Source organism: Ziziphus jujuba, chromosome 10, assembly GCF_031755915.1.
Source record: "Ziziphus jujuba cultivar Dongzao chromosome 10, ASM3175591v1".
Classification (NCBI taxonomy): domain Eukaryota; kingdom Viridiplantae; phylum Streptophyta; class Magnoliopsida; order Rosales; family Rhamnaceae; genus Ziziphus; species Ziziphus jujuba.
Genome location: NC_083388.1, coordinates 8,182,671 through 8,207,597, shown reverse-complemented (window position 1 = coordinate 8,207,597; position 24,927 = coordinate 8,182,671). Strand labels below are relative to the sequence as shown.

The 24,927-nt window shown below is 32.4% G+C and overlaps 3 protein-coding genes and 3 pseudogenes across 3 annotated transcripts; 5 read left to right on the top strand and 1 right to left on the bottom strand.

Annotated features, from left to right (window-relative positions):
- Positions 1-4,942: 4,942 nt before the first annotated feature.
- Positions 4,943-6,034, top strand: LOC107410909 (18.5 kDa class I heat shock protein-like; annotated as a pseudogene).
- Positions 6,035-6,893: 859 nt separating this feature from the next.
- LOC107410874 (UDP-glucose iridoid glucosyltransferase-like) lies at positions 6,894-9,394 on the top strand (annotated as a pseudogene).
- Positions 9,395-14,211: 4,817 nt separating this feature from the next.
- Positions 14,212-16,383, top strand: LOC107410898 (UDP-glucose iridoid glucosyltransferase). Its single transcript, XM_016018380.3, has 2 exons — positions 14,212-14,844; positions 15,331-16,383. Exons 1-2 carry the CDS (start codon positions 14,370-14,372, stop codon positions 16,200-16,202), a joined length of 1,347 nt encoding a protein of 448 aa, XP_015873866.1. The 5' UTR covers positions 14,212-14,369; the 3' UTR covers positions 16,203-16,383.
- Positions 16,384-20,397: 4,014 nt separating this feature from the next.
- On the top strand, positions 20,398-22,209 carry LOC107410904 (UDP-glucose iridoid glucosyltransferase). Its single transcript, XM_016018387.4, has 2 exons — positions 20,398-20,998; positions 21,232-22,209. Exons 1-2 carry the CDS (start codon positions 20,521-20,523, stop codon positions 22,104-22,106), a joined length of 1,353 nt encoding a protein of 450 aa, XP_015873873.3. The 5' UTR covers positions 20,398-20,520; the 3' UTR covers positions 22,107-22,209.
- A 142-nt stretch (positions 22,210-22,351) lies between these two features.
- LOC107410873 (18.5 kDa class I heat shock protein-like) lies at positions 22,352-23,576 on the top strand (annotated as a pseudogene).
- A 144-nt stretch (positions 23,577-23,720) lies between these two features.
- Positions 23,721-24,592, bottom strand: LOC107410896 (18.5 kDa class I heat shock protein). Its single transcript, XM_016018378.4, has one exon. The coding sequence runs from the start codon at positions 24,430-24,432 to the stop codon at positions 23,980-23,982; it is 453 nt and encodes a 150-aa protein (XP_015873864.1). The 5' UTR covers positions 24,433-24,592; the 3' UTR covers positions 23,721-23,979.
- Between the last annotated feature and the right edge of the window lie 335 nt (positions 24,593-24,927).

Sequence of the window (24,927 nt, the reverse complement as noted above, 5' to 3'; positions counted from 1 at the left end):
AGGAGGTCAAGGCTTCCATGGAGAATGGGGTTCTTACTGTCACTGTTCCTAAAGTCGAGGTTAAGAAACCTAATGTTAAGGCCATTAAAATTTCTGGTTGATTTTCCTAATTTCTAATTCTGTTTCGAGGTGTTTTTTACTTGCTACTAATAAAAAAGTTTTGTAACTTTTTAAAAATGTGATTAAAATAATATACTATACTTGTATATTCTATACTTTTGGCTTTCTATTTTTGGGGATATTTACTTACTAGATTGTTGTTATAAAAAGATTATAATGAGTTTTTGGATTTTGATTTAACATTCTTCACAATCTTCCATTTAGTTTATATTTCATTTGGAAGCATACTTCGTATTTTATCATAATACACTACATTTATACAATTCATTCAGTTTACTACAATTATTATTTGTTAAAGGATCATCTGTACAAAACTTGCTCTTCCTGCAACTACAACGAGATCAACGATGGAACAACCAATGAGGCAAACAACACCCATTCTACAAAAGCTCCGCTAGATTTTTAATTTTCTTTTTTATTTCTCCATCCCAAAAAGCAACTTTAAACATTTTATTATTTTTATTATTATAGCAAATGTATTTTAGTTTACCTTGAGGAATGTTGATTATATATATATATATACATTGTCAAAACAAGGCTAAAGTGCAAAAGTCATAAATCTTCATTACAAGAAGCTAGCTAATGAATTTGTACGTGTTTGTAGAGATTGAAAAAGAGATATTGAACACTGATGACGAGGAAAGGAACACAGGTGGACATGGAAGGCAATTGATGCAATTTCATATCCATATCAATTAAGGCCACATTAATCCAATGCCTCAACTAGGCAAATTCCTTCATTCAATTGCATTCTCCATTGCAATTGCTTATAACATTTACAACACTTCCAACCTTTAATCCCACCCTCATAACGATTATTGCAAATTCAGTTTCCTACAAAAATCAACCGATCAACTGAATGATCGTAAGATCTCCAGCATCATCTCAGACCAACCTATGTACTTTGCTGAATATATGGTTGCTAATCTCAATGTTTCAAGCATCATCTTACAAACCACAAGTCCATTTTTCTTTCTTGTTCTGCTTGTCGTGAACTTAAGGAGCAAGGTCAAATTCCTTTTCAAGGTAAGCAAGGGCTTTGAAGCCTATACAACTAAGCTTTTGGGACTTGTAGTAATTTAACAATTGTTTTTGGATTATAATGTAGCTTCTTGATGGCATGAGATGGGCCAAAGTTTCATTCTTTGAGATTCAAAGATTTGCCTCTCCCTTATATTTACAAATTTTGAAAGAAATACAGCTGCAAATACTAATAACTTATCGCTACCATAATATGAATTCTTTGGCAATGATTTGGGAATCTAGGAACTTCCTTAATGCTCATTTTAATGCAAGTCTAGCAACAATGTAAAATTTTAATTTTCCAAATTGATCCTCTACACAAGATTTCCTCTCTCACCTTTGCTACTTTACTTGATCAAGAAAATAGGAGTTGTAATTGTATGGCTACACAAGCAAGCCGGAACTCAGTTGTTGATGTTGGGGGCCATGGCATCCATAGATGAGAAACAAATAGCCAAGATGGCATTGGAACCAAGCAACAGTGAGAAGCCTTTCTTGTAGGTGGTCAGACCCAATTTGGTTTCCAATACAAATTTGATTGAGGGATTGCCTGAATTTTAAGTCTTTAAAAGATGGTGCTAGAAAGAGGGGTTTCATTGTGAAATGGGCATCCTAGAAGGAAGTTGATGAGAGTGTTAAGGCAACCAACTCTTTGCTTAGGTCCAAGTGAGGTTCCAACCCAAAACCAATTGATCATGGGTAAAGCAATTCACTTGAGTTATATACTTGGATTAGGGATCATGGCATCCATAGATGGAAAATAAGTAGTCAAGATGGCATGGGATCCAAACAATAGTGAGAAACATTTCTAATGGGTGGTCAAACCGAGTTTGGTTTCCATCACAGGTTGGATTATAGGATTGCCTCAATGTTTTAGTCTTTTAAAGATGGTGTTGGAAAAAGGGTTCATTGCACTCTAGAAGGAAGTTGATGAGAGTGTAAGGCAATCTACTCTCTACCTAAGCCCAATTTTTACCTAAGCCCACCTGTTCAAGTCGAAATGTGATTCCAATTCAAAACTAATTGGTTGTGGGTAGAGTAGCCTACTTAGGCTATATAATATATGCACTTTGTATTTCCACTCCCTTGAACCAAATTACTACGGCATCTCACCACATTACTAAGTGTTTTTATGGTATCACCCAAAAGTTTTCATGGCATGACCTCTTTCATGTGGAGGCAACATGGAGGTTCCCATCATCCCAAAACCTTGACAAGAAGCTCCATCATCTAGTTTTGATCATCAATCATGGATTTCTCCTATCGTGGTCCACCAAAGGGCCCATCACAATGCCATTCATTGGTCTAAAGGCTGCATGGAGACTCTCATCACCTCACCACCTTGAAACGAAGTTCCATTGTCTAGTTTTGACCATCAATTATGGAGTTCTTCAATCGTCTTCCACCAAAGGGCCTATCAGAGTTTAATTTGTCAAGCCGCATCTACTTGGCATTCTTGTTTTGGCTCTGATATCACTTGATGAGAATGTAAGGCAACCCACTCTCTGCATAAGCCTAAATGAGGTTCCAACCCAAAACCAAGGTTATATGGCATACAATCTTTGTATTTTCTATTGATGTGAGATTTTGATTTGCGTTCTCAACTGAAGTTTTGGGTCATAAAATTATTGGATAGTTTTTGGAGTCATTGTGGTTGGAATTCAACTCTGTAAAGTATAAATGAAAGGGTTTCATTGATATTAGACCATGTTTTGGTGACCAAAAGTGGGAATGCAAGATATGGAAGTCATGAATGAAGGATTGATTTGGAATTGGAGAAAATGGAGAGAAGAGAGATTGAGAGAGCTATGAGAAAGCTTCTTTTGGATGATGAAGGGAAGGAGATGAAGGCAAGGGCAAAGGATTAGAAGGAGAAAGTTGTTGAAGTTCAAACAAGGGAAGGTGGTACTTCCAACAATTTCATGGATGAGATTTTGGACTTGATCATGTCCTTTTAGTTGTCATAATCAATGAAGCAAAAATCGACGACAGGGGGTATATATCGGTGTACACCTATAAGGGAGGGGAAGTTTCTGTCATGGATGCCGGAGGCATATCGCCGAAGTCAACAAATATTGCCAGAGCCAAAAATCTGTGGGAGTTTCAGAGTTGTGGTGGAAAACGGTGGAAACACAGAGGAAAAGCCGATTATCGATGGAGATTTTAGATGGAAATATCGACCAGCTCACAGATCTGGCTCTCAGATTTTGGATGAATCCTTCCTCCATTGAAGCCTTTTTTTTTCCCCCTTAATGGTGAGATCTAGTATTTATTCCTTTTAAAAAAAATAAATAAACACTAAAAAATAAAAAAAATTCTCAGATCTAGTCTTTCTTCGTGTTTTGCTTCTCTGATGTACGATCTGGTTGTGAATCACAAAACAAAAGGAAACAAAAAAAATGCAAAAGCACGAACAGAGAGAAGAGAAGAGAAAAGAAAAGGAAGGTGGAAGATCAGAAGAGGAAGGAAGGAGGACGGGACAAAGAGTAGAGAAAGGATCTGGAAGAAAAAAAATAAATTTAATTGATTTTTTAATTTTTTAAAAATAAATTAATTTGTTTTATTTAATAACTAAACTGTTTATTATACTTTTCAGTAATATTGCAAAGGCAAGATTTACATTGAGTAGGATATTGAAAAAGAAATGATTTTATTGATTTAAAAAGAAATTGAATTATAAGGAATCTTGTTAGAAAATTTTCAACTATAAAAATTCATATATTAACAATAAACTAAAAAGATAAAATAATTAAAGTAAAAAAACCACGAGAGAATTGAAGGAAGAAATAAAATGTAATGCTTATTATTATAATTGCAAAACATCGAGATATAATCATCAATTGAAGAATTAAGAAATTCTTTTTGGTATTGATAATATATTATGATTTATATATAATAATTTTTTGTATTTTAGTATTATCTATTAAATTATTCTATATTTTGGTGCTAAATAACATTATAGTTTATTCATTTATAATAATTTGTAATATTTATGGATAATTTTATTATTATTGTATTCTAATTATTGTATTTTTATATTATTTTACTATATTAATTATTTCATATGTCAAAATTTTTATTCTAAATTAAAAATTTATAGTTTCTGTAATTTTATTGATATTTCCATCAATATTTCCGTAAATTCATATCTTTAACATTTCCATCGACATCGATATTTTCATCACTGGTCATAATTCATAATTAAAGAGTGTCTTTTTTTTTCTCCTTTTATTTTGGATAAATTAAAGAGTATCTTTGACAATAAAATGTTAAATGAGCAAAATTTATTAAACAAGTCAATTGTGAAGTTATTTTAATTCTTTATTTTGCCATATTTGTATAAACAATTTTTATTTCACTCATTTATCTATCTTCTTTAAGGATAGTATTGGGAAGTTAAAATAAAAAGTAGTAATTGAAAGTTCAATTTTATATAATAAAAAAAATTGCATTTATTATGTTATAAGACTATAACATTTGATAAAGAGAGCAATTTAGCTGTTTCAGATTTTAAGGTTTTTTATTTTTATTTTGATTGTTCAACAAAAATGGATTTTTGGATTTTTTTTTAATAATAAAGTGAGTTATTTTATGATGGTTGGCTCTCTAATATGAAGAAAATAAGATAAATAATGACTGTACGGCAGATGCGCTAATGGTAACTCTATGCCAGGGCACCACTAACATTGGTCGTTTATAATGAAACAAGAAAACGTAAAAGAAAAACTTAAAAGTGAAATATAAAAAATAAATAAAGTTTATATACAAGAGAAAGAAGAATAAAGTTTAGAGAATTGTAACCCTCCCTTTTTATATAAGATAAATGAATAAAAACACTTTGAATTATGCATATAAATTCTTCAAGGTGTCAATTAATGCAAAATACTTCGATAAATCATTATAGAGACCCAATTAGATGGATTTGGGCTTGTATGCCAAGATGCAGGCCAGTGAAGTCCAGAGTCTTCGAGCAAGCGCCGCGAACTTACTAGACAATTCGTCAAAAACGCGCGAAACGGTTTAATGGGAAAGTACTCGAATCTTCACCACTTCCTATAAAATACCAAACCTATCCCTTTTCTCCAATCAGTAAGGCAAATAAAAGCCGTTCACATCAAAATTCAAAAGCAGCGAAGCCATCCCTCTAACCAAACAATTTCAAATTCTCACGAACATCTTCAATAAAACTCAAATCTCCGGCAAAAATGGCGATGATCCCAAGCTTCTTCGGCGGTCTACGAAGCAACATCTTTGAGCCTTTCTCTCAAGACATCTGGGACCCATTCAAGGATTTTCCATTCCCCTCCTCACTTTCCTCTTCTTTCCCACAACTTTCTTGGGAAAACTCTGCATTGGTGAACACCCGGATCGACTGGAAGGAGACCCCACAAGCCCATGTGTTCAAGGTCGATCTTCCGGGGCTGAAGAAGGAGGAAGTGAAGTGAAGGTCGAGATTGAAGACTACAGAATGCTCCGCATCAGCGGAGAGAGGAATGTGGAGAAGGAAGCCAAGAATGACACGTGGCATAGAGTGGAGAGCAGCAGTGGGAAATTCCAGAGGAGATTTAGGCTTCCAGAGAATGCCAAAATGGAGGATGTTAAAGCTTCCATCGAGAATGGTGTTCTCACTGTCACTGTTCCTAAATTGGAGGTTAAGAAACCTGATGTCAAAGCTATTGAAATTTCTGGTTGATTTTCCAAATTTGTGATTCTATTTGTCTCTTTTTTCTTTTTCTTTTTTTCTTTTTTTTTTTTTCCCTTTTTTCCTTTTTTTTTTTTTTCCCGATTTTGCTATGTACCTGCATAAGGGATATCTACTTTGTAATGAGATTTCAATCCAATTATAGTATTCGTGGAACCTAAATATGTACATCTATTTTTGCTCGACTTGTAAAACAGTTTTTCATTTTACACTTTCGGTTCCCTGCTTTTAATTCAATAATATTTTTTCATCCGCAAAAAACTTTTTTAGGTAGCTAAGAAGGGAGATAGGAAGGATAAATTAAGTACGTAAAAACATTTTCAGGATGATAAATGTTATTTGTCATAATTAAGAATTAAGAGACAGATTAGCAATGGGAGCTGCATGCTGACACGATAATTTTAATATTTTTTAAAGTTTTATTAGTTATAATCATCAATAATGAAAATATTAAACGTCGTGTATTAATTTGTAGTATGATTTTGGTACATATTGGCTAATCCATTTCTGAGATGTGTACCACTAACATCATGTTGAATTAAAGTGTCAATTTTGATTTCAACATCGCCTATCTTTAATGCAAAAGATATAGATATCTTCTTACCGATTCTAAATTTCTAGTTTACAATTAATGTAAGGGGCCTTATATGTTCTTCTAATTAAGTTGCTTAGACAGATTAGCAACATAATAATAATAATTTGATTAGACCGGTTGGGCGATTGCTTAGCCAAAAGGGAATGAAACCTATCGAGTTAGAATCAAATTATTAGTACACAACAACAAAATGTATGAGTTGTCTTTGTTATTCTACGAGTTGTCTTTGATGTGTTGATATCATCCTGACAAGTGCAATAAATACATTAAAATAAAAAAGCCCACAAACCACATGTTAAATAAAAAGCTGTTAATTTATTTTTTGACATTGCACGGTTAACTTAATGATTCTAGCTGGCATTGCTTTTTAAAAGTGGACCAAAACAAGGCTGATATTTTTTCCTGGTTTGGAAGATTAGATTGTTAACATCATCTTCACCAATTACCAATTAATTTGCGAGTAGTATACTGTTAATTCTTCAAGCAGAGTCACAAAGTGGAGGTCAATGGCCATTGGTGTTAGTCCCATGTACAAATCAAGGCCATATCAATCCTATGCTTCAGCTTGGCAAAATCCTTCACTCCATGGGTTTCTCCATAACAATTGCTCACACCAATTTCAACTCACCCGATCCCCAATCCCAACCTGAATTCAACTTTCTTCCAATGCCGGATGGCTTATCCGATCATGACATCTCGACCGGGGATCTAATCCGTATCATATCCACCATCAATGTCAATTGCAAGCTCAGTTTTCAACAACTATTGGAATCACATAATGTTATATTCAGATGCATCATCTTCGATGAACTTATGCATTTCTGTCAAACATTGGCTGCAAATATAAAGCTTCCACGCATCACTTTGAGTACCGGTAACTTTGCAACTTGTCTTTCTCGGTCTGCTCTCTTTCAACTTATACTAGACGGTCAAATTCCTTTCACAGGTATATATTTAAAATAACCAAATTAAACTTTTATTTGAGTTTAAACAGTTGGGAGATGGTTTTTTGTTTTTATTGTTAATTGCAATTTGATACTATAGACTATCAAAGCTTTTGGATTTAAGCCTATAAATTTCAAAGATAATAACTTAGATCCTTAATTTTTTATTTTTTACAAATTGGTTAAATTTTCAATTTGGCCAAATTTGCAAAATTTGTTTGCACATGCAATTTCTTTTCTCATATAGTCTAATACAAATTCTTAGCAGAACCGTAACCAATTTGTTCGTCCATTTTAGACATTGGATCAAATATAGAGATCATTGAAGATTTAAATCGTAAAATATTATAATTCAAAAGTATTAAAAGGCAATTAACCTTTCTTTTCTTTTCTTTTTTTTTTCCCTTATCTATTTTATTATAATTTGTTTACTAGTTTGAAACATAGAAAATGCAAGGGGAAAAAAGTTAAAGGAAAAAGGAGTGGAAAAAAATTTGCAAGGAAAAAAAATAAAAAATTTCATCGTGTTCGGTTAGATGAGTAAATGCCGAAGGGAAAATAAATTGTCTTGGAAAAGCACCAAGCCCAGCAAGGAAAAAAAAACAAAAAAACAAAAAAAGCAAAAGCCAAATCAACCCAAAGCAAAATAATTGTTTTACATAAGGAAATGTTCAAAGTTTGACTCGAGTAGGGAGGAGCAAATTACTTATAGATGGAAAGGAAGAAGCTTTGGATCTGAACTTTGTTTGGTTACTTAGAATACGGAGGAAGAGAAATAAAAAGAAAGGAAAAAATATTAATAAAATAAAAAAAGAAAAATTAATGCTTATTTGGCCTTTTGTTTTTTTCCTGATGGATGTTCTTGGTGTTTGATTTTAAAATTCTTATACCTTTTTTTTTTTTTTCCTTAATTTAATTCTTTTCCAAGTTCCAAATAGACTGTAAAGTAAGCAAATTACACACCTAAAAAAATAAAAAAAAAACTGCCTAAACTGCGGTTTTAAGTTTCAGATTCTCGCTCAAAAGAGATGTTTTCCCAAGCTTGAACAACTTTGGTTCAAGGACCACCCAATCCCTAGATTACCAGATCTCAATGGATTTGTACAGTTAATGACTGAGGCTTACAAGATTGTGACCTCTTTTGGTGTCATTTGGACTACTATAGACTGCCTTGAACAACCATATTTAATGCAAATCCAGCAAAAATTTTGTTCGGTTCCAATCTTCCCTATTGGTCCTTTGCACAAGATTGCCCCACATACCTCAGGAAGCTTACTCGAAGAAGGTAGAAGTTGCATTAATTCCATGGCTGGACAAGCAATCCCGGAACTCGGTTATTTTCGTAAGCTTGGGGAGTATAGCATCCGTAGGTGAGAAAGAAGTTGAAGAGATGGCTTGGGGGTTGGCCAACAGTGAGCAGCCTTTCTTGTGGGTGGTCAGACCCGGCTCAATTTCTGGTTCGGATTGGATTGAGGGATTGCCTAAAGGGTTTAATGAATGTGTTGGAGAGAGGGGTTGCATCGTGAAGTGGGCACCCTAGAAGCAAGTTTTGGCACATGAAGCTGTTGGATGGTTTTGGAGTCATTGTGGTTGGAATTCAACTTTGGAAAGTATAAATGAAGGTGTTCCAATGCTATGCAAACCATGTTTTGGTGACCAAAGAGTGAATGCAAGGTATGTAAGCCATGAATGGAAGGTTGGTATTGAATTGGAGAAGGCGGAGAGAGAAGAGATTGAGAGAGCTTTGACAAAACTGATTTTGGATGAAGAAGGGAAGGAGATGAGGAAAAGGGCCAAGGATTTGAAGGAGAAAATTGAATTTTGTATAAGGAAAGGTGGTTCTTCCCACTGTTTCTTGAATGAGCTTGTGGAATTGATAATGTCCTTTTAGTTGCTTAAGTTATTTATTTGGTCATTTTTCTTATATCTTAAGGTTTTGAAACTTAATTCATGATTTTTGGATTGTGCCCTTGTGCAATTAAGCTTTTAGTTAGCCTCTTTACCATAGTTAGCCTCTTTACCAAAATTGAAAAAAAAAAAGAAAAAAGAAAAATTCACTTAGCTTACCCATAGTTTGTTTCATTCAAGGTTGAGATTTCAGAAACTCCAAATGAAATGGGTGAAATTATTTGGCTAAAGCTGATATTAAGCGTCAAATCCATTTGCATATTTGGTAATATTATATATATATATATATATATATTTACTGGACAAACCTGTGGAGCACCGAATGCATCACATGAAGATATATAACGGAAAAAAAAAAAATTTATATATATATATATATATCCTAGATCAGCTGGCTATCTATAAGGAATGCTTGCACGTTAATTTTTTATATTTCTTTTTTTCTTTTTTTTTTTAAGTCTTCTTTTAAATTTATGATTTGATATACTAATTTATATTATATAATCCAAACTTGTTTGTCGGTAGTTGCATATATTTTAATAGTTAAAATAAACTACATCAAGTGTTGTCATGCCAAAAGAAAAAGACTACATTAAGTGTTGCCATGCCAAAAGAAAAAGAGATCTATTAATTAAATGCATGCTCCACTTAAGAAGTGGATAACAATTCAAAATCAAAACAAATAGAACGTGAAATCCGCTAATTTTTCATAATTTGGTCAATGTTATTTATTATATTATAGTTGTCATTATTTTGGTTGAAAAATGAAGACTAAAGTCCATAATAAAACAACCTAAAAAATTTCTAATAAGTAAATCCCGTACGTACAATTAACGTTATCAATAAATCTTACTTTTTTAGAAGTTTTACTAAAATAATAATGTGAGAGACATCAAATCGTTTAGCAAATGTATTTATTAAATAATATGTTAATATTTTATTATTACTTTTATTGAAATTTTATGATCATTTTTGAATCAATTATGTATAATTTTGCACATCCTTTAGCATAAACAACATTATTTTTGGTGTCTGTATAACATTATTGTGATTAAAACAAAAAATAAAAAAAAGACCAAGTGCATTTTGGTATCCTTGGTTAATAAAATTTTACTTTCTCAACTTTCAAAAGTAGCAATTAGATTTTTAATTTTTTAATTTATTATAGATTATTTTAATTTTCAATTTAACTAAACAAACTGATAATAATTCTGTCCAAAAATTTATAGCAAGTTTATGAGGAAGGATATTAAAGTTTGTTTTATTTTATTTTTGGTGAATGAGATTAGTGTGTTAATCAAGGAAAAGAAAGCAGCAACATAAATAGAACTATTATCAATTTGTTTAACCAAATTAGAAATACGATCCGTCCATAATAATTTAAAAAATTAAATATTTAAATCATTCCTTTTAGAAATTAAAAATTCTAATAACAAAATTCTATAAATTAAAAATAGTAAAAGGCAATTAACCCTACAAATAATAAACCTTTACCATGTATATTACAATTTGATATTAGCAAGAAAATCAACAGCTCTTTCAGGAAAAAAAAAATAGAAAATCAACAGCTCAATCGCTTTCATACTCATAATTTAACCTTCCAATAACTTATAAGACAAAATTAGAGCTCAAAAAATATTATTAATTATCACAGCACCGGAATGGTTGAATGAATGCGACTGAATAATAAGTTTTCTGCAACATTATTCTCCAAGTCATATTCAAACTTGTGACCTTTTTTTCTGTAGTCATAATTTTTTTTAATGTCCTGTGCTCGTCGTTATTGTCATGTTTAATTTGTTACCGACTTACAAAAACACATCTTTCATAACTCTCGTTCAATCTAAAAAGTCAATGTCTAACTATTTGATCTTGTTATATTAATGTTATTAAAGATTAATTTTTTTATTAAAATTATATTCTTTAAAATATTCAAATACTATTTTAAAACTTTGTTTTCACCTGATATTAGAGTAGCATATTTGAAATCTGAACTTTTATATATCTCAAAATATAATAATTTTAATGATAGACAATCTCTATGGTGATATATAAATACAATTTCAAAGTTAAATAATTAAAAGGATTCGTTTAAGAAGTGTTAAAGTTGAAAAGGAAATTGATTTTCAAGATTCAGTATTTCAGGATTTAGTTTTCTGAAAATTAATTTTTCTTTTGGTATGTTTAGTGAGTAATAAGAAAGTTAGCACTTATAAGTGATTAAATTTAATATTGTATAATAAACTAAGGATAAATATGTATTTTAAAAAAATTAAAATTATTTTTTCTGGAATTTTTAAAATAATAGCTTCATAGATGAGAGCAATTTTCTCATATATTTTTCTACATTAATAGGAATCTAATTCTTTGGACCTATACTTTTTTATCTCACAATAAATATTCAAATAAAAAAGAGTTATTACTTTTTCAATAGAATTAGATTTCTACTAACTTTACAATTATCTAAACATACAAAGTGTTTAATTCTATTCAAATATTTACAAAGCTAATAGTATAGTTGACTTAATATTTTTTTTGTTTTAAATCATTTTTGTGTTAACAAAATTTAGTTAGAAATAGCCAAGAAAAAAAAAAAAACAAAGGTTATACTCAATAGCTTCTGAAAGGTACAATTGTCATTAGATATAACTTCTTTTTTTTGTCCCAATGTCCCAAATCTACGTGACTAAATTCTCTCCACACAACAATTTCTCTCCACACTTCAATGTCCCAAATCTACGTGACTAAATTCTAACATTTTTGCCTTTTACTCCATGTCAATTATAGCACCGGGACCAATTAATTTGTAGGACTTTTAGACCACGTTTACCGTGGTTTTCTCATAGTAGGACCTAACCATAAATTAGGTGTATTATAACATACTTGCTAGACCTCCTTTCCATGATAGGAAATAAAGAGTAAAAATAGAAATGTTAAATTACTTCCTAATACCGAATTATGCCTAACTTTTTACCTAAGTCTATTTGCTGTAGGCTAAACTAAAACAATCCTATGTCTAATTTTATTTATTTATTTATTTGGTAATAAGAATCCATGTTTAATTTGTCAAATAAAAAATCAATCAAATTCTTCTGCCACTTGAGCTCATCCTAGCTCGCTCATGTATATGAGCTTGTTCAGGCATATATTAATTTATTTGCTTAATTGCACTTTAATATGATCGGTTTATAGGGTTTTGTAATTTAGATTCACAAGTTTCAAATATAATAATTTAATTTTTAAATTTTTAAATTTATTGCTTATTAATCCAATCTATAATTTTGACCAAAAAAAATAGTAATAATTGTGTTTTTTTAATGCAATACTCTAATCTCTTTCATCATAGATCCTATCATAAAAATTTTTGATAGAATCATTATTAATTTGTTTAGTCAAAATTGAGGATTGGATGAATATGCAATAACAAATTTAAAAATTAAGAATGTAAATTGCTATGTTTATAAATTAAAATTTAAATTACAAAACTTTTCAAATTAAAGATAAAATACTGACATGCAATTAATTTTAATTTTTTTTAAAGAGAAATATGTATAGAATACTATTAAAAAGTAATTTATAACTTTAAGCAAACGAATAACTTTAATTTCTTTTGGAAAGTAATCAATAACTTTATTAGTGTATATGATCGAACAACAATTAACCTAGTGTTGCTCCTTGTAAAATTTCTCTCCCACTAGGAAACTTAGTAAGAGGTTAAAAAGTACCAAAAATAAAACAAAAAAAAAAAAAAAAAAAGACAGTTTACAATCTGTTTGTGTTTGTGAAGTCGTGATACACGTGGTGAATGTATTTTCATTTAAGCGCTGGCAAGATAAATGCTTCGCTCATCAGTCATCGCTAGCTCTGTCTGACTATTTACTTATTAATTTAATACTTCTGCGCCCCATTCAGAAAAGGATAAGGATCACTCTTACGTCTAATAAAATAATTATTATTTAACACCATAAAAACCGAAAAAAACATGATTATCTCCACTATAAACGACAAAAAAATTACCAATAGTATTTAATTCCATTCAAAAAGCTGAGTATTAGGTCGGCATGGTTCTAGTATCACCCATTGAAATCCAAATTCTGTAATATAAAATATTATTTTGTTTCTACTTTAATTACAACCTTTTTCCCAGGTATATTCAAAGGAGGAAAAAGGTTTTCAATGCAAAAAAATAAAATAAAATAAAATAAGTAACTTTTCCATTCATATGCTAGAAATTACACACAGTAAACAAACATTTTTCAGCAAGATATGGTTTTGCTTGAGGTTTTCCTTGATAAAGTTCATCTAATATAATGGAGGACCGACTCTTTTTCCTTTTTCTTTTTTCCTTTCTTTTTATTATTTAATTCTGGACCGACTCTTGCAACAAACTCTGGCATTTATTTTGTCCTTTATATTTATGTTCCTACAAATCTTATAATCTCTACTGGGAAATTATATTATGTATATATAATAGAAAAAAACAAAAACAAAAACGAAAATAAGGCTTGATAATGCTATTTTTTCTTTTCCACATTTTCCGAAGAGTACCCACCTCGACCATATATATGTATGATATTATGTATAATATTCTAAGCTTTTATATTAAAATTTGATATATTCAAAACGAAAAGGACTAAAAACCATAAATACTCGTCCAAATTAATGGCAAATATTTCATTTGTATGTCAAAGCACCATCACATGCCCCATATATCACCTGTCCTTCCATTCTTCGTTGTCAAGATATTCATGAGGAAAATGATGTCCTTTTCAATTTTTGTTTTAAACCCTCCGAGCCCATATGGCATTTATACAAGAAAAAGTTAATAATTTACCGATTTTATTTGGTTTTCACACAGGTAAAGCTAAACATAAGTATATGTGCATATATATTATTATATATATATCCATTTTGAGGGTAGACCACTAAAAACTCTTCCCTAAACGATTCGGCTTTTCTATCGGTTCATTATTGTTTTATTCCTATAAATATTGTTAATTAGTAGAGAAGCCAAGTTTGCCAAAAGCCCTGTTTCCTTGCTTTTTCTTTCCAATTTTCTGAAGGAGAAATTAGAAAGATGAGGAACGAAACATGGCACGGCGAACGACGTCGTAGGAGGTTGGTGCTAGTCCCGTGTCCATATCAAGGCCATATCACCCCAATGCTTCAGCTCGGCACAATCCTTTACTCCAGAGGCTTCTCCATTACAATTTCTCACGCCATTTTCAACTCTCCTGTCCCTAAAACCCATCCCCATTTCAGATTTGTTCCTATCCCAGATGGGTTATCTGAGTCCGATATCTCTTCTGGAGATATTACTCATATTTTGTCTACCATCAATGAAAACTGCAAGCTCAGTTTCCTGCATCTCATGGAATCTCAGGAGGATGAAATCGTCTGCATCATCTTCGATGAACATATGTATTTTGCTGAAGCCGTGGCTACTAAGCTCAAGCTTCCAACCATCATTTTACGGACTACAAGCTCTGCAACTTTTCTTGCTCGTTTTGCCCTCCTTGGCCTTAAAGCTGAAGGCTACATTCCCTGCCAAGGTATTGTGTTATATGTATATAGAATTCGTCTCACATCAAGTCGATTTGATAGTTTTACTATCAGATCTCTTTTTATAAGTCTTTCGATCAACTAGCACTGAGATGGAAAAGTGCATCAGCATATAGGCAAAAGAAAACCTCGTATAATTAAATAAGTCTTATATATATATGTGTGTGTGTGTGTGTGTGTGTGTGTGTGTGTGTGTGTGTGCGCGCTGCCTGACGTTGTATCACGTGTGTATAGAGTTTGACTCCTATAAGGTGGATCTAATAATTTTGCTACCAAGATCTCCTTTATTAGTTCCAAATTATTTAGAATTGAGATGGAAAAATGCCTCAATGTATAGGTAAAATGAGTCTTATATGGACCCATACAGGTCATTTTAAAATCTGAATTGTCCGAAGATTAATATAAGTAAATAGTAATTGTAAAATCATTAGTTCAACCTGAAATGATTACAGTACTACCTAACTCCCGTTTTGCAGATTCCATCTCAAATGACATGGTGCCAAAACTCCATCCCCTCCGGTTCAAGGATCTGCCACTCCCCAAATCACCAGATTTCAAAAGAGCAGCACAACTAGTACTTGATTCCTACACCATCAGGAACTCTTCGGCTGTGATTTGGAATACAATGGACTGCCTCGAACAAACATGTTTGATGCAAATCCAGCAAGAATGTCCCGTTCCAATCTTCCCGGTCGGTCCAATCCACAAGATTGCCCAACCAACCTCATCTAGCTTACTTAAGGAAGATAGTAGCTGCATTGCATGGCTAGACAAGCAATCCCGGAACTCGGTTGTCTATGTAAGCTTGGGAAGCATAGCATCGTTAGGCGAGAAAGAAATTGCAGAGATGGCATGGGGATTAGCCAACAGCGAACAGCTTTTCTTGTGGGTGGTTAGATCCGATTCGATTCCCGGTTCAAATTGGACTGAGATATTGCCTAAAGGGTTCAAAGATGGTTTAGGAGAAAAGGGTTGCATTGTGAAATGGGCACCACAGAAGGAAGTTTTGGCACATGAAGCTGTTGGAGGGTTCTTGAGCCATTGTGGTTGGAACTCAACCTTGGAAAGTATAAGCCAAGGTGTTCCTTTGATATGCAAACCATGTTTTGGTGACCAAAGAGTGAATGCAAGGTATGTATGCCACGAATGGAAGGTTGGCGTTGAATTGGAGAAGATTGAAAGAGGAGAGGTTGAGAGAGCTGTGAGAAAAGTGATTGTGGATGATGAAGGGAAAGAGATGAGGGAAAGGGCTAGGGATTTGAAGGAGAAAGTTGAAGTTTCTACAAGGAAAGGTGGTTCTTCCTATAATTATTTGAATGAGGTTGTGGATTTGATCATGTCGTTTTAAGTTGCCTCAACAGTTTGTCATAGAAAACATATCCAAAAAGAAATTCATTGTCGTTTGTGATCACCTGGCCTTTTAAATCACTGTAATGAAAGTAATGGAATTCAGATCTTGTGTAACAATGCATCAAGTTTACTTTCTTTTTAGTTAATTTTCCTTGTGAAATATAGAAAGAATTCTTTTACTTGAGTTTACACAAAATACTTTCTGCAAAATCTGGGCATTTTAAGGGGATAAGACCAGCCCTATTATGCCTTTTTTCCTTTTTCCAATAATAACAATAATTTTGTGCAGTTATTTTTCTATTAGAAGAAGCCACGTCATCCGACAAAATTTTCAAGGAAGGAGGCTAATGGAAATATTTTTGAGGCCCAATTCAAGCTTTAGTTTGAGCTTCAAGTACAGAGTGGAGTCCGGTGAACTCCATGGATTTGAGCTAGTCCACAAGAATTCCTGAAACTTCTTAGCCCAAAGAAAAAGAAATAAAATAGGGTCCGGAAGCTGCGAGAATGTACATCAAGGCTTTTTTTATTTTTATTATTATTATTATTATTCTTTTTTTTTTTTTTTTTTTTTTTCGCAGGTGGGGTGTGTGGGGGAGAGGCAGCATCAGAAACGCACTTTGTTGGAAAGTTATTATCTTTTTCATTTTTATAAAATGAACAAAGTTATGGTGTAAATAGTCGTTTATGCAGAATATAAATATGGATAATGGATTTTAAAAAAATTATTATCAATGTTTATATAGAAAAAGAATATTGATTCTCCGCACCTTAACATACCTTTTTATAAGATTACACAAATATCTCATATAATTTGATTAATTTCATTCATCTATTTAAAGTTTAATTTAAATTAAATTTTTATTTTTATAGTTTTAAAAATATCATCAATCTTCTTATAATTTTGAAAATCTTCTTTGCATATTGTTGTATTTATAAAAAGCAAAAGGAAAAAAAAAAAAAAAAGCAATTATACCCGGATATACTATAAATGAAAAAAAAAAAAAAAAAAAGAAACAAATTCTCAAACTGATCGCCTCTTTTATTTTATAGTTATGATAGTAATCGTTCATTACCAATAGTATCCATTTTGATTGAATAAATATTAGTTTGTTGCATTTAGTGTTATTCTATTCTTAAAATTAAAAATCTAATGTGAGAAAGTGAATTTTGAAGATAGCTTATTAAATTATTTTATTAATGTATAGGACACATTAATAATGGATCACTATTAATGACAAACAATATATATTTTTATTTATTATAAAACAAATAAAACACTATACTTATTTTATCTCTCTATTATGAATATTTATATATAGAATAATAATATATCAAGAAGATTGCTTTCACCATAAAGAAGAAATAAGAACGTTCCATTAAGGACATTATCTTAATTACTTATTTAATATTGAAAAACAAATTATTGTAACATTATCAGATTTTTAATATAAGACAAGAATTGTGTTTCTAATATATCAAAATTAAATACAAACAAAATTGTTTTTGTGTTTTTGCTCGATGATCTTTTATGGGTAGCATATGTATGAGGAATTTATTTTGTCTTTTGAATGATTTACAGGCGTTTGCTACAGCCAATTAGGAAGTTATTGGGCTTGGTTTGATGATTTAATTAGAAACAGTTTTCATATGCTTCAAACCTTGTTGAAGAGGTGCCTTCTCAATTTAATAACTTAACAAGACCTAAGAGTGTTTTATTTCATAATAATTTTATTTATATATGAATATATATAGAACTGGATAAGCATCGGAAAAATAAAGAAAGATTACTTTATCTATTTCCACCATATAAATAAAGGGATATGAAATTGATTGCATGGAAGAAAAAGCTGAATGATTAAGGTGGATATTGTTTCTTTTTTTTTTCTTTTTTTCTTTTTTTTTCTCTCTTTTCTTTTCATTTTCCTTTTTGATGGATTTACACCTTCTAGAGCTTCGTGGCCGTGGAAGAGCGCTCTATTTGCCGAAGAGACATCACTAAAGTGCTGTCCATGTGGCCGATCAACAGCAAACCAAGTCAGAAGTTGTCTATATCAACGTACAGACATGGCGATGATCATCTTATAGTTGGTTGTCTGAAGTTGAATGACATGCAACTTATAACAATAAGTTAGTTATGTTTGAGATTTCATTGAAGTGGTTCTTTAAAATCATCTGTGATTTTTCAATAATCAATAATTTTGTATTCTTTCTAAAATCTCTAAATATATTATTTTTTAATAACAAAATATTAAAATCCGATTTTACAATTTGTTGTCAAACATTATATGAAATGTTTTAATTTTTTTAAAAGTGATTTTAGCTTTTTCAAAATAAATATGTAATTAAATAACACAAGTTTACCGTATATATAGAGAGCCATTTTTTATTATACTATAATTATGTATATAGATTTGCTATTATATGTTATACCCTTATGTTATTATGTGTATATATATAAAAATACATATAATTTAGTTGATATATTATCCGATTATATATAAACTATGTGATATATACTATACGATTGATATAGATTATAGGATTACATGTACTTTGATGCTCAAATACATATAAATTATGGAGTATATATAACGTTATGTATATTCTTAATTTGATGATATAGCAGGCGTACATGTATACAATAACAAAATCATATATAATATATATTTGCTGCTAAAAAATGGACATGTATATTTTTGTTTTTGCATTAAAAAAAAAAAATGTACCATATTAATATTGTTGAAACAGATGCATACGTTCTTTTTTTTTTTTTTCTGTATTTTTGCTTCCGTATTTTGGGGTAGTGAACGATCAAGACACGGACTCTTGCAACAAACTCTGATGTTTAGGTTCACACAAACGAGCAAATCAAATCATCAAAAATTTTGTAAAGAAAAAATTTAATTTTTTCTTCTTTTTAAAATGGTATTGCTGGATTTTTCAATTCCAAATCCAGTACCACCTCCATGCTATAATTTTAATATTATATATTCTTATATGGTAAATATTTAACAATTAAATTAATATTTAAATTTAAATTTAAAAATTTTAAATAAGATATATCAACTTTAAATATCACATAATCATGTGTTACTTATTAAAGTTAAAAATTGAAATTCTTACCAAGGAATTTTTTATATATTATATATCAAAAATATATTATTGGATACAAATATATATAATATATATGATCGCATCTGAAACTGATTCTTTTTCAATAAAAATATTAATTTTATTATATACTATATATATTAAAATCAATATTTTCAATTTAAAAAAAACGATTTTAAATATACAAGTAAATAAACCTTCCGCACTTTAAAATTTTTCTATATATATATATATTATATACAAAAGGATTCGCCACGCTTTTAAGCGTTTCTTTAATAATTGAGCAAATCGACGTCCCTTTAAACAGTTACCATTGCGGCCCATGAGCAAATCGACGTGCCTTTAAACAGTTACCATTGCGGCCCATAGATACTGGTGGCAGGTAGGCTCATCATTGCATCATTGACGAAAAACCTTTAAACAGTTACCATTGCGGCCCATAGATACTGGTGGCAGGTAGGCTCATCATTGCATCATTGACGAAAAAAATTTTCACCTTTCGAAAGCTTCCATATGGGGGCGGAACCCAGCTCTCGAAATAATGAAGGTATATTAACAAAAAATTTTAAGATTTTTATAAAATAATAATAATAATAATAATAACAATTAAATTGAGGTTTAGATTATGAATCAAAATAAATATAATAAAGAACTCTAAAAATTTATTTTAATAATAGAATTTAAAAAAAAAAAAAAAAAAAAAACACACAATGAACATGAAGGAATACTAAATTAGATAGAACACTATTATATTTTCCCTTAGCATCAATTATGCATTATTTATGGTGAATCCGGTTTGTGCCTTCAACTTTCCCCGCAATACTCATTGATGAGACGCATTCACTTGCTACCTTCACCTGTTACCTGCTTTTAGACTAGATGATTAACTTTTAAATGTTAGAAATATATTGATTTTTTGAATTAAATAATAGATTTATTTAAGAATAATCCAGATTTGGCCCCGGCGGTGCCCAGAGAGCGGTGCCTCCATCCATATTACATAAAATGGGTAAATGTTAATTGTCATTTTAATGTATAGACAAAATGCTTTTGATATTTTCTTTATTTATTTATATATATATATGTATGTATATTTTGGTTATAAATATTTGTAATTGAGGCAGCTGAAAACCTCCAAAGCCCTGTCTACCTAGAAGCTCCAACTTCTTTCCCGTTTTGCGTGTCTATTGTGTCCACAAAGAGAGATGAGAAAGCAAACAGATAGTGCACGTAAACAAAGATTGGCACTAGTCCCATGTCCATACCAAGGCCATATTAATCCAATTCTTCAACTGGGCAAAATCCTTCAATCCAGAGGATTCTCCATTACAATTCTTCACACCATTTACAACTCTCCAAACCCCCAAGCCCACCCTGATTTTAGCTTTTTTCCTATACCAGAAGGCTTATCAAAAAGTGATATTTCATCTGGGGATTTAGCTCATATTGTGACCACAATTAATGACAATTGCAAGGTCAGTTTCCAACACCTCATGGAACAACAAGAATCACAGGAAGATGATATTGCCTGCATCATCTGGGATGAATATATGTACTTCTCTGATGCAGTAGCTACTAATCTCAACATTCCAAGCATCATTTTCCGCACCAGTAGCGCCGCCACTTTTCTAGGTCGCTGTGCTCTTCTCCAACTTCATGCACGAGGTCTTATACCTTTCCAAGGTATGTGTTATATGCTCTATTCCTAGTAGGAACATGCTACATGTCAAGTGCTAATTAAGAGTGCAAATGACATTCCTTAGCATGTCTTACAAGATAAGTTATAGGAATTATTTCCTAGAAGATCGGTTTTCTATTTTATGCATAGAGTACAAATTACCTTCATTCTTAATATTCCTGCCTCTAAAGAATTGTATAATATCTTCTAAGTATCGGCAAATAACTCTGGTTTACAGATTCTATCCTACATGAGATGGTGCCAGAGCTTTATCCCCTCAGATACAAGGATCTACCACTCCCCATATGTTCAGAGTTTGAATCATCAGTGCCACTCATTGTTGACTCACACAAGATTAGGAATGCTTCTGCAATCATTTGGAATACTGTGGATTGCATTGAACAATCATGTCTAATGCAAATCAAAAAAGAACATTGTCCAGTTCCAATCTTCCCAATAGGCCCTATGCACATGATTGCCCCACCCAACTCTGTTAGCTTACTCAAAGAGGGTACCAGTTGCATCCCATGGCTAGACAAACAGTCCCTTAACTCGGTTATTTATGTAAGCCTTGGGACCATGGTATCCATAGGTGAGAAAGAAGTAGCTGAGATGGCTTGGGGGCTGGCCAACAGCAAGCAGCCTTTCTTGTGGGTGATCAGACCCGGTTCAATCTGTGGTTCAGATTGGATTGAGAAATTGCCCCAAGGGTTTAAAGTTGGTGTCAGAGAGAGAGGATGCATTGTGAAATGGGCACCTCAGAAGGAAGTTTTGGCACATAAAGCTGTAGGAGGGTTTTGGAGTCATTGTGGTTGGAATTCGACTCTGGAAAGTATATGTGAAGGAGTTCCAATGATATGCAATCCGCATTTTGGTGACCAAAGTGTGAATGCAAGGTATGTAAGCCATGAATGGCGGGTTGGCTTAGAGTTGGAGAACCTGGAAAGAGGAGAGATAGAGAGAGCTATAACAAAACTGATTTTGGATGATGAAGGGAAGGATATTAGGGCAAGGGCTAAGGATTTGAAGGAGAAAGTGAAACTTTGTACAGGGGAAGGTGGTTCTTCCCAAAGTCACTTGAATGAGCTTGTGGATTTGATCATGTCCTTTTAGAATTTTTTTTATTTTTTCCAAATAGATCATGTCGGTTTAGTTTTTGGGGTAAATATCATGTTCGTTTGGTTGAGTAAGGGAACAGAATGTCATTTCAATTTTACTTTTTTCTTTTTCTTGGACTTTTCCAATAAACGGTGTAAAAGAAATCCTTATCCAAGTAGGGATAAGGTATTTGTAATTTCCTTTTATCTAAATTGTATTAATAAATTTTCTATCACAAACATAAACACAGGCCCAGTTCTGGTTTTAATTTGGGCTTGAAGTTCAAAATGGAGTCCATTTTTGTCTAGTTCATTCGAGCATGCCCGCAAAGTCGGTGAAGCTGCTAGAAAGTTCGTTTCAAAAAACGCGCGAATGGTTCATGGCTGAAGTACTTGAATTTTCTCAGCTTCTTGTAAATGCCAAACGTATCAGTTAGCTTTCTGCCTTGCTGTCAATGCGTCCTCAATAAACCTCTAAAACCCAGAAAAAATGGCAATGATCCCAAGCTTCTTCGGTGGCGGACGCAGCAGTGTATTTGAGCCTTTCTCACAAGACATCTGGGACCCGTTTAAGGATTTTCAAACCCCTCTTTATTTTCTGCCTCTTTCCCAGCATTTTCTCGGGACAACTCTGAATTTACAAACACCAGGATCGACTAGAAGGAAACCCTAGAAGCCCATGTGTTCAAGGTCGATCTTCCAGGCTGGAGGAGGAGGAAGGGAAGGTCGACATTGAGGATGACAGGGTGCTGCAGATCAGCAGCAAGAGGAATGTGGAGAAGGAAGACAAGAATAACAGATGGCACAGAGTGAAGCGCAGCAGTGGCAAGTTCACGAGAAGTTTCAGGCTTCCAGACAATGCCAAAATGGAGCAAGTTAAAGCTTCTATGGAGAATGGGGTTATTACTGTAACAGTTCCTAAGGTGGACGTTAAGAAATCTAATGTCAAAGCTATTGTGAAATTTCTGGTTGATTATCCCAAAAAAAAAAAAAAAAACTGTAACATCTTAACAATGCTAGTTTCTATAAGAATCATGGTAGCTAAGGAATGTGGTATAATTTCTTTGGAATACGAAAGTTTTTACTTGGTTTGTATCTATTACTAGAACTTTGATTCTAACTTATGATTTAGAGAAAGTATTAAGCCATCAAGTCCCAGGCTTTTGGGAATTTGTTGTCAAAGATGAAAATTTTCTTATGTAAATATGATATATGTTACTTATCTTAGCCTATTCCAAATTCCCCACAAAGAAAGTTGGCCAAGGTGTGCTTCCAAGAAAACCATCAAATTTTACAAACGAGCAGATAGAATATAAGCACAGCCTGTGAGTCGACCTAGGGAGTCTAATTAGCTAAAAAACAAACAGGGCTTGGGTGGAAGAACAATTTGGAAATGGGAAGTGTAAAAGAACCATAAGAAAATTGATGGTTAAGTGCGAACAAAATTGAAATAGAATATCGAATGACTTGGTCAATGCCATACCATCATTTATATCTAGGAAAAGTACAAATAATTTAGAACATAAGAGTGCCTTTTAGTAGTGATTAGTTAAGTCTCCTCAGACATGCATACAAATGTATATATGTAATTAAGTAAAAAATAAATAAATAAAAAGACAAAAAATTGATATAGAGACAATCCCTTACACATCTATTTAGAGATTACTATTACATATTGGCATACGACAACATTTCACTGGTACAGAAAAAACTACACCAACGGATCACACATTGAAACCCTGAAGGACAGTATCAAACACTTTTCTCCACAAACTGGAAAAAACCCAATCAAACCATCACTTCAAAGTTAAAAACCAACATCCATACAAGTGCAGCTAAGCCAAAAACTAGAACACTTGATAAGCAAAAGGGGGACGAAAAAGAGGACCTCAATCTTCTCCAGAAATTTCAACGACTCTGACGTTGGGCGGGCTCCTCGATTCCTCCTTAGGGACTGTGACAGTGAGAACCCCATAATTCATAGAGGCCTTCAGCCCTTCGATCTTGGCGTTGTCTGGTAGCTTGAACCTGGTCATGAAGTTTCCACTGTCCGTACTAATCTGAAGGACCCGTTCATCTTGAAGCTCAACGAGCACCTCTTCGTTGCCAAACCCAGGAAGGACGGCTTTCAAAACGTGAGCAGCTTGGGTCTCTTTCCAGTCGATCCTGGAATTCACAGAAGTGCCGAAGTTGAATTCCGGCAAAATGCGAGAGAAAGAGGGAATTAAAGGAAAATCCAGGAATGGGTCCCAGAGGTCGAAAGAAAAGGGATTGTAGAGATCAAGTCCTCGTCGGCCATTGTTGTCGTTGTTGTCATTGCGATTGATTGGAACGATGGACATCGTCGAGATCGTTTAACAGGGCTTTGTTGATGTGGGATGGGATTGAGCAAGCGATTAAAATGGGTGGAAGCTAGAGAAACTGGCTTGTGAAAGAGTACTTTTTCTGGGTAATTGGTAACAATTGTAGAAGTGTGTGTAACGTATAAAGATAAAGCGAGCTTCTGGTACTTTCCCAACAGTGTTTGGGCTCAAGCTGATGGACCACGTCACGCGACGAAATTTAGTATGTTCTAGTGGGCTCTATTAAAATTATTTTCTTCTTCGTTTTCTTTTTGTTTTTTCCCTTTTTTATTTTTTGAGACCCTTTTTTTTTTTTTCCAATTGAAAAACACATAGTAATAATAATAATAATAATAATAATAATTGTGGTATCAATCTAACCCAACAACTGTCATTTTCTATCATTCTTTTTCTTTTTCTTTTTTTGTTTTTTGTTTCAATATTATATTTGAAAATTTTAATTTCACCACGAATTAAAAAAACATATTTTCTCAA

Bases quoted from the DNA above. Each gene is read 5' to 3' on its own strand.
- LOC107410896 (XM_016018378.4), bottom strand. From the start codon at position 24,432: ATGTCCATCGTTCCAATCAATCGCAATGACAACAACGACAACAATGGC.
- LOC107410904 (XM_016018387.4), top strand. From the start codon at position 20,521: ATGAGAAAGCAAACAGATAGTGCACGTAAACAAAGATTGGCACTAGTC. The intron at 20,999-21,231 runs GTATGTGTTATA...TCTGGTTTACAG, and splicing joins AGGTCTTATACCTTTCCAAG to ATTCTATCCTACATGAGATG.
- LOC107410898 (XM_016018380.3), top strand. From the start codon at position 14,370: ATGAGGAACGAAACATGGCACGGCGAACGACGTCGTAGGAGGTTGGTG. The intron at 14,845-15,330 runs GTATTGTGTTAT...CCCGTTTTGCAG, and splicing joins AGGCTACATTCCCTGCCAAG to ATTCCATCTCAAATGACATG.